This window comes from Curcuma longa, unplaced genomic scaffold, assembly GCF_044706935.1.
Source record: "Curcuma longa cultivar G26 ecotype Majalengka, Jawa Barat unplaced genomic scaffold, ITB_CL_G26_1.1 contig_18284, whole genome shotgun sequence".
Classification (NCBI taxonomy): domain Eukaryota; kingdom Viridiplantae; phylum Streptophyta; class Magnoliopsida; order Zingiberales; family Zingiberaceae; genus Curcuma; species Curcuma longa.
The window spans coordinates 15,068-25,354 of record NW_027430781.1 but is presented as its reverse complement, the minus strand read 5'-3'; the positions used below and the strand labels follow the sequence as shown (position 1 = coordinate 25,354).

Genomic DNA, 10,287 nt, shown 5'->3' with positions numbered 1-10,287 from the left:
AGACCGGAAAGTGGCGAGAAAGGGCAACCGAAAGCGAGCGGAAGAAGAAGAAGAAGAAGAAGAAGAAGAGAAACCTTCCAACGACAAATAAAGTTATTCGCAGTTCGATACTCAAAAGGCGATTCCGCCGGCCGATTCTTCACGAGTTCGCACGCTACTTTCTCTTCTTCCGATCCTCCTCGCCTGCAAGGTCCGCTCCGTCTCGATCCTGTCCTCCCTTTTCTCGTTTTTTCTGTTCTAACTGCTGTTTCTGTTTCTAATACTTAGTAGATTTCGGAATTTGTTTCTCCTAATCCCTTGATTTGTTTGTTTGTTATCATCTTGTAGTTTATTAAGGCGTTCTACTGCAAAATGGAAATTTTATCTGTTTGTTGATTCGTAGATATTACCCAATATATAGCGTACTAGGGGTCTTAACTGGTGAAATAACATATCCGTTTTCTCGCTTTAGGGAGTGAAAGTTTTCAGGTTGCAGTGGTTTTGAGAAGAGAAGAGGTTACCATGCGCCTCTGTTTCCCTGATTTAGTTTAATTTAGTGTGGTTTAAGGAAGAACAAAACGCTTGTTGCTTGGGTTTCATCAGTTCTTGGGTTTTCTCATTTGATATATATTAAAGCTATAGACTTTATCATCAATAGTAATTTAGAAATCTCCTCAAAAATCTGAGGGGAAATTTCATTATCCCCAAGGTTTTACTTTGCTTTTTCAAAATGCCCCGCCACCCCCACCAAAAGTTTTAATATTATCAAAACACCCTTAGAGGTTGAAAATTCATGATTTATATCTCAACCAGACTCTGTGAAGTTACTTATTGAAATGATGGTGTGACGAACATGTGGCTTTATTTCATTAGCTTCTGTGTCATCATTCTGTTAAGTCACTTAAGTGTGTTAGTAGGTGGGAGTGAAATAACAAGACTTTAAACTCTGAGAGGCATTTTAACGATTTTAAAACCTTAGGAGACATTTTGAAAAGGCAAATAAAATAAACCTTGGAGGCTACAACAACATTTATCAACAGGATATTCACTGAGATAACTTAAGTGAAATTTGACCTCTATCAAAACTGGATGAAAGAACTATGCTACTGATTAATGATTTCCATGGTAAGACTTTAGCTATTTCTGGCCAATAACAAATGATTTGAAACCTTGAGATAAGAGAAGGGGGGGGGGGGGGGGGGGGGGGGGGGGGGGGGGGGGGGATTATAAAATGACAAACATACAAATTCATTGCACTTTCAGATTCTCGATTCCTTCTGTAGTGCCTCATATTCTTTATCATTTGGTCACATTTTGAACACCTTTAATGACTAATTGTATTATTCATCTCTAGAAGAGTCGCTATGATGACTTTCCACCGGGCGGGGGAATTCTTTTTTTATTAAATATTGTCAACAAACAGAAGGGAAGATCATTCATTCCTGTGATTCCCATTTCAGAGCTTCAATCTTGTTTTTGTAGAACAATCTGCCATTTAATATGAAGATATATTTTTTTGATAAGTAAAATATATTAGTGCATTAGAAGAAATGTGCTACTAGTTAGGATACCATACATCTAAATACATGCGTTTGAATCTTAATGAGCATCCGATAAAGATTTGGCACCCCACCCTCAAAATTAAATGAATTTCTAGTCAACCATATGAGATACACCATACATGACATAACTAACACCCTTACCTTAGTGACCATAGATTGCCCCTAAACTCTCGCTTGAAAACTCATAGCATTCTTCTCGCTGTACCCATCTCTTGTTGCACGACATGCATCTTGACCCACAATTCCTTGTGGACTGCACATCTAAAGAAAATATACTCTTGTGTCTCATCCATCAACTGACATAGTGGTCACATTTTACATTGCACATGGGGTAGTCAATCTTTGGTTTGCAACGGCCCATGAGCCAACAACTAGATAATAAAGTAATGTTTGGGCATGATGCTTGCCCGCCAGATTGTAGAAGCCCAAGCTTGTTGTGCTCCTCTCGGTCTGAAGTAATCATGTGCCTGCGAAGTGCCATGCCGACCCTCCACATACTAGGAGTGAAATAAGGAAGTCACCTACTTTGCCATGCCTGATTTGCTCAAGATGGTGTCTCTAACGTGAAGTAGATGCTTGACAAGGGGAGAATTTGAAGCTTTATTTGCCATGGCCAAAGATCAGTACGACCCAAGTATGTATGGTGGATCCACTATACCCAAAGGGTGTCTTTCTTTTGCTAGATGTTCCATAAGACACGTGTAAGCAGTGCTGAGTTCTATGCTCGAAGATACCTCAAGCCATATCCCCTTCCTTCTTCAGAAGGCACATAGCAGTCTATGAGATAGGAGGATGTTTCAATGTCCAAACAAAGGATTTGCAGATAGAATACAGTTTGTGCCATTGGGGATTGACATGATAGAAAGCCAAAAACACTCAATGCCCTACAAGACTGTCCTGACCAACCCTAACTTTCCAACATAGGATAGGGTGTCTCTTTGCTAGGAAGTGAGACGTCCAACCACCGAATCAATCAAACCACTATAGTCCACCGTATGGTATGCTCGAGTATCTAAAGGGGAATGCCCCAACCTAGAAGCGTGGCATCTCTAGTAATTTGTCTCTTGTGCATCCATCAACCCTTGTCATATAGATCTTGGACTTCTGCAAGTTGGCCCACAGGCCTATTGAATCTCCAAATATCCATAAGCAGTTAGCTATGTGGGTGACGATGGACTCATCTTTGCGTCTAAAACATAGTAGGTCATCAACATATGTCATACGTGTGACTCTAATCCTTGCACACATCTTATGTAGGTGAAATTTTGCCTTCATGGATGCTTGTTGCAATAGCCTAGAGAATATCTCAAGACAGATACCAAAAAGGAACGATGATAGTCGGTGACCTTGCCGTAAGACTCACTCCTTGTAAATATCCGTGTATCTCTCCAGGTAGTGGTGACACACTCAATGATCCAATCTGTGTAGAGTCTAAGGAAGCTAAAAATCTTCAATGTAGTTCTTAGAAAGTGCTAGTCCATTGTGTCAAAAGCCTTTTGGAGATACACCTTGAGAACACATCACGATGAGATTCGCTTCCTGGCGTCCTTCCTTAGTAGCTCGTGTGTGAGATGAATATTATCTGTAATAGACCTCCCCTCCACAAATGCTGCCTGGGCAGTGTCTAGTATGCTACCTATAACTCTTGCCATCCTCGCTGCCAATCTCTTTGAGATGACCTTATAAAAATTGTTACTATATGATATATATTATTTTGACTTTGGTCATTGTGCATTTAATATCTCATATTTTATAAAATATACATTGTTAAATGAATCAGCTAAAACTACTATGGCTTTTGTTCCAAACAAACTATCATGACTTCTAGGATTTACTTAAGTAACTTTCACATTGAACATTCCTGAATTATATTGATTAATGAAAAAAATGATATAGAAAAATGAGACGAGAGAAGGAAACAAAATCATAAATCACAAAAGATTTTATTTTATTCTTAGATCTTTCAACCATAAAATATGCCATCTCACTTTCATTAAAATGTCATCATATAACTACAAATATGCATAGAAACACAAAGGCAACCTAATTATGTTGCCAAATCCCAATGTTCCCCTTTGTATTACTTATAAGCTAACACTGCCATTCAAATCTTTCTTAAGTCTGTGTCTTTTAGTAATAACTATACTATAAGCATGGTTTAAAATCTCAACTTGTATCGGGCGGCACCGGTGGAATTTATCATTCCGTTTGTCGATCGGCACGGCGTAACACCCTCGCGGTAGCGCGCGGTGTCGTGGCCGCACGGAGGCTTCGCACCTCGAGGAGGCCTCGCACCCCGTGGAGGCCTCGCGCGAGACCCAACGTAGGCCTCATGCGAGGCCCCTCGACCTCGAGGAGACCTCGTGCTAGCCTCGCGGATGCACACGAGACCACAAGCCGAATGTTTTTTTCAATTTAAAAAATTTTCTTTATTTTTTTAATTGTTAATTTCTTTTTTTTTTTAAAATTTTTTAATAGTTAATTCTTTCCCCTCTTTATTCTTTCTCCTTTCTCCCTATATTTTAATTTTTTTTATTTTCATTTTAAACATATGGAAAAAATTCCTTTCAATTTTCATTTTAATTTCCTCCTTAAATTGATTAAAATAAATTCAATTCAATTTAATTTAAAGCTACTTGATCCTAACTCTAGACTTTAGTTAATTCTAAATTAAATTTTACTCAATCTTAATTTTTAAAACATTAATTTAATCTACTAATAAGTATTTATAATAATCAAATATTATAATAATTTTTAGATTAATATATTTTATATAAAAAGTATCAAAAATGTATTAGCACTGACATGATACGATACCAAAATTGTATCATTCCGATTATGAACCGAAACTCCAATACAGTTCGAAATTTTAAATCATGGCCATAGGTAATTTTTGTAAGATTTTCCAATTCCCTTTTGATTCAAATGGTCAAATCATATTTGAGGGGCATAGAGTCATAGGCCCTTAGAATATTTAGTATATTTAGTCTTAAAATGAACTTTACTAATGCTATTTAGTATATTTCTTATGTCTGAGAAATGGCTGAAGGTGATAATTCATTATTATTTATTACCAGTGAATTATTTCCAAATAAAAATTGGAGCCATGCCTAGCAGTAGAACATGAGGAAAATCTACCATAGAAAAAACTCATAGAAAAAGGAAAATATTTTCCATCTGCCTGTTTACTTGGAGGGTAGGAACTAAATAGGCGAAACTGTAACCTAAGAAAGACAATTCCTTGGCAATAGAAATTTTGTTCTTTTCCTCATTCATGTGTGTCTTGGGTGTGCGAGTGATTCCACACTTAGTGGCAGGACTACTTAACTGTGGCTCTTCATGGAATTACCAAACTGCATAATGGTTGGATGTTTTGTGAATAAGTTCCAGGATGGCAGTATGTTGAGATAGAACTACTTTTTTGTTGTCAAAAGATTGCGCCTCTCCATACTTGGGGGAAGCAAAACTGGTGAGGTATTGTTTGGGAGGAGGCTAGTCGCATGGAGTTTGATAGTTATAGGTAGATTCCCTTCTGAACATCTTGTCTGCATCAGTATCAGTATTATCTATTTTTCTTTTACAACCAACTGCAAGTATATATGCATAAAATTGGTAAATTGTGCACTTCATGAATGCTATCTGAAGAAGGGAGGCCAAGTGGCACTAGTGGTCTGTAGGAATGGGCATGATTTAGTTTATCCGTTTTGTGAAATTGAAAACAAAGTTCAAAAAATCTAATTCAAACCTGAACTTAAAAGGGGTTCGATTCTGTTTCAAACTGAACTGATATTTTTAATTTGATTTCAGTTTGGTTTCAAATTGTAAATTGATAAATGTTAAATAAATATTTATTATCAAAAACTAGTTTCCAAGCTAGATTTCTATTGGAATAACAATAAAACTTATTCTAATTTAAGAATTATATTGATTAGTGAAGGGAACAAGTAAGTAAGAATAAAAAAAAAGATACTAATTAACATACTAATTTATCTAATGATACATGCATATATATTATAAAAACCTTAATGGATAACAATTTGTACAATCTCAAACTGAAACCAAATCAAAATCGATAATTTTACCTAATTTGTAGAAACCAAACTAATAAACCATTAAACTAAATTATTAGGGTTTTGGTTTATTCTTCTAAGTTATAGATCTCAAGTGGTTTATTTTTGAATGTCATTTGGCAAAGCAATGGATAATGAACTAAAGGGGAGGACTTGGGGAGGTCGTTTATCTCTGATGATGAGGTCCTAGGGCAAATTGGCTGGTTGAGGAAATTCTTGTTATATTGAAAACAATTAGACTTCTAAATAACATTTATTTTTTATGGTGTTATCACCAAAGTATTCTCTACATGGCAAACAATCTCATAAATTCAACCTCATCAAATGTATAATGGGAAAAACACTTAGTGGCATACATTATCACAAAGATACAAATAGCCTTCCATATCCCTTAAAACCTAGGCACTGAGGTGGCCTTGTTCAATGGAATTTCAGAACCCTAATTTTTCCTGGCTTTGTTAAACACACTTTTAGTTTAATGCATATAACCATGGCACTTAACTTTTCAGTTAAATGCATCATTATGCAGCTGAAATGTAAATGAATCATTGTGCATATAACCATGCCATCCTTTTCAAGAAGTTGATTTGTCCCAACTATTTGAGGTTGTATGCATGAATCTTATCCATCATGTTACTCCTTTCTGAAACTAATACAGCTTGCCACTTATGATTGTTAAATATGATTGAATTACTACTTATCCCGGCAAGCATGATCCGCTGTGGAAGAAGTTAATCTATTTTTGATATTCTGCATCGACCATGTGGAATAAGAAAATTGGATTAGACTGACTTAATCCCATATGTGAACTGACTTAACAAGGGTTATGTTTTATTTGAAATACTTACACTAGGGATTCAAACATAGGACTGTATACTCTGAGTAGTTCATTGGCTTGAAAAAGAGGTGTTACTCATTAGTTTCCTGGCGGAGGTAGGTAATATGACAAACTGTTGAAGCTTATAATTGGACAAAACTTTGTAACTTTGTCCCAAGGCATTTACATCACTGAAGGGACAGTATTTTGCACCATCTCTTCTGTCATATATTCCACTTCAATATACAAGCTGATCGTAATTTTTGAATCTAATAGATTTTAGATTTGCCATGGAGTAGTGATACAATAGCTAGCTTGTTTTGTGTGATACATCAATTAAACTACTTAGTGAAATTGATTGGATTTGTTCAGGTCTATTCATGCAGCTCTATCATCATCCTTACTCCATGGACAGTCAGAAAGTGCGGTTAGCACTGGAAGAGAAAGGGATTGATTACACATCTTATCATGTTAATCCTTTAACTGGGAAGAACATGGATGTCTTGTTCTTTCGCATGAATCAATCTGCAAAACTTCCTGTCTTCCAAAATGGTTCCCATATCATTTTCCAAGCCATTGACATTATTCAGTAAGTTTCTTGTCTTGATACTAAGATGTTTTATTTACTTTATATCATTATTAATGGAAGTAAATTCTCATATAGCAACACATGATTGACATAAGGTACATAGAGAATCTTTCTGTGTCTCTAAACGGTGAGGACAATCCCACTAACACAATGGTCACAGAATGGATTGAGAGAATTGATCTATGGAGTCCCAAAATATTCACTCTTGCTCATGTCCCAGAAAAGTATCGACTATTTGTTTCTAAATTTGTTCGTCGTGTAGTGATTGCTCGGATGGTCCAAGCTCCAGATCTAGCTAGTGTTTACCACTTAAAACTTCGAGAAGCCTATGGTACAGAAGAGAAGTTGAAGAACCCTGAAAATCTGAAACAAAGTGAGGAAAAACTGTGTCATCTTCTTGATGATGCAGAAATACAGTTGGGCATTACAAAGTATCTTGCTGGAGAAGATTATACCATGGCTGACTCCATGTTTATTCCTGTTTTGGCACGAATAGTTCTACTGGATCTTGAAGAGGAATTCATCACTTGCAGGCCCAATGTATCGGCTTATTATAACATGGTTAAGAAGAGGCCAAGCTTCAAAAAGGTAATCGCGAAGTACTTCCAAGGTTGGAGGAAGTACAAAACACTTCTCAGAACATGGTGCTTTCTTCACATAAGAGACTTGTTCAGAAGGTACTAGGGAACTGACAGTATCCAAGGTTGTTCAAATGGATCAGATAAATTGTGCATGGTTCAATAATGGGCCTAATGTGGAATAAATGGAAGCGATTTTAGGGCTTCAATAATGGTGCAAGGTTATATTTTCTTACAGAATCTTCTAAAAGAACTTATATAGAGTTTTCATAAGGAAAATGATAGGTTGTGTAAAGTTGTTAGATTGTATATGTTTTTTCTCTACTTTGTTTTTTAGCCTTTAACCAATATCACTATGCAGTGATGAGTTTTCCTTAAAGGTCCATCTCCATAAGTTTTTTATATAATGTTTCTTTGGCTATTTTGTAATATTATGTCTCTGTGTACATACTTGAAGTGTGAAAGGATTATATAATTTCGCACTACGACAAACTTGTGATAATATTTCATTATGGTATTATCTGTTTGATGTCACCAATTTCATTTCCTCAACAATTTTTCACAATTCAAGTCTTGTGGATCACCATTGCTCAAAATTTATATCACTTGCAGTGTTCCATATATTCTTAGGATTTTCTTTTTGTGTGGGGAAGGAAAAAGAGAACATATTGTTAGATTGAACAATCATTGTTTAGGAATAGTTAACTTTTGATCAAATTTAGGAGCAATATTACATTGCACCAGCCCTTGCTCGGCGATTGATCATTTAAAATTTTGCCCTATCAACTTTTGTTAGTAAGATAATTATTAAAATTGATTGACTAGTCATTTGACAGAATAGCTCGATTTTATATATTTATATTCTCAATAATTGCCTACCATGGTCGTGATGGATAATGGAGGTTTAGTATTAGTCAACTGTGTTATTGGTAGGACCATGAGTGCAAGTCCCATAATTCCAGTGGTGTTATGAAGGTGGAACAGGAAGCTATCAGCCATGCCTAGGTCCTCTGGCTAATAGCTCTCCGGATAGAAACTAATATAATTTTTTTCTACTTGCTTCTCATCGCTTCTCAGCAGGCAAGCAGGCATCTACTTCAACAGTATTGTGTTCATTAACAGTATCGTGGAACAGGTAAAATTTTCTCTGAGTGACGAGGAATATCAATTATAACTCAAACATGTTCATGTCTGCAGGTTAAGTACATTTTAACAGTAAATTATTGCAGTGCAACCCCACTGCATCACCCTCTTCTGCATTGAACAGACTCCGACATCAAGAATCCTCAGCTCGGGGCTGTTACCTGTTGTCTGTTTTCTCAGGTACCAAATTCTGTGGTGAGCTCTCAACTCAACCATTAATTCATCCTGAAAACCATAAGTGCAGACATTTTGGTTAAATTAGATGTTGGGCTGGTTCAATCGAAAATAAGATTCTGTCATTACAGTCTGAAAAGCATTGTTCAGCATCAGTACTGAGTTTGTTCAACAAAGATTCTAACACTCATAATTGTTTGCTGGTTAGCGGTGAGACAAAGAAACATGGAAGTGTGCAGGATTGATATTTGTTTAGCAGCTAAAATTGGGGTATGTACACAGATTCCAGGTATGGTGAAATATGTTAACACTTGGGTGAGTTTGGCATTCAACTAAATTCATATTCTATTAAAAACCCATATGCTACAAGGTGTTATCACAAGTAGAACACTCAGATCCACTCAACTGATTTCACTTGTTTGATTTGTTGTATCTCTTAATTCATCTTGCCCATCCAACCCACATGGTGTGATCTATTCTTCCAATTCATAATGCTCGATCCGTACATTCTCTCGTTTTGTTAGTTGGAGCATGTCATTAATTTGACTCATTTAATTTGTGTTCGATCTATCTAATTCCGTTAGTCCCACTCAATCATCTTGATTTGCTTGATCCACCCAGTTCATTTGATCCATAACTTGGGTCATTGCCTGGTCTAGTTTATAGTTTATCTTCTCATAGATGATCGTGAGATCGATCGTATGTAGAGCTGTTAGGGTCTTTTACTGAAGTGTGTGAATAATCAACCCCTAAGCTTGTGGATGCACTTAATTGTTATTTTTTAAAATTTTTTACTCTACAAAAATAAATTTTAAAAAATAATAAAAATGTTCTTAATCTAATAAAAATTATTATCACTGAGAAAATTTTATTATTAAAAATTTGAAAAATAAAAATAAGGCCACCACATATGATTTGAGTCTACAACTACATGGTGCCAACCATATCTTGCCTCTTGATTAGTGGATGGACACCCTTACGTCTTTGAAGTCGAGGGAGTCCACACTTTGAGGTGTAATAAGTAGGACATCGACATGAAAGGCCAAGCAAAATAGTCGTTTAGTGCGCTAAATGTGTGTTGGCCAAGCCAGCAAGCATGAAAGTCATCTTAATTATAATTTCTTGTGTATCACATGAAGAAAAAGTTATCTTCACTAGGTATTCTTGTCCCGTTTAATATTATATTAAATGGTAAAACTATTAAACTCCCTCGATAATATCATTATGCTAATTTAAACCATCACATATTTATAAAAAAAACTCTTAAATTTTAATTCATTTACCACTAACTACACCACTTGTTATACCACATTACCTTATGGAGTATCTGATCCTAACTATGCAATTCAATTGGTGGTAACAGAAATTATGAAAT

At 35.9% G+C, this 10,287-nt stretch overlaps 1 protein-coding gene across 1 annotated transcript; it reads left to right on the top strand.

The window, feature by feature from the left end:
* Nucleotides 1-71: 71 nt before the first annotated feature.
* On the top strand, nucleotides 72-8,817 carry LOC141816819 (glutathione S-transferase TCHQD). Its single transcript, XM_074704547.1, has 3 exons — nucleotides 72-190; nucleotides 6,801-7,017; nucleotides 7,113-8,817. Exons 2-3 carry the CDS (start codon nucleotides 6,809-6,811, stop codon nucleotides 7,699-7,701), a joined length of 798 nt encoding a protein of 265 aa, XP_074560648.1. The 5' UTR covers nucleotides 72-190; nucleotides 6,801-6,808; the 3' UTR covers nucleotides 7,702-8,817.
* Nucleotides 8,818-10,287: the final 1,470 nt, after the last annotated feature.

What these genes read in the sequence shown, in the direction of transcription:
- LOC141816819 (XM_074704547.1), top strand. Translation starts at nt 6,809, where the DNA reads ATGCAGCTCTATCATCATCCTTACTCCATGGACAGTCAGAAAGTGCGG. An exon ending in CAAGCCATTGACATTATTCA is followed by an intron (nt 7,018 to 7,112) that starts GTAAGTTTCTTG and finishes GATTGACATAAG; the next exon opens with GTACATAGAGAATCTTTCTG.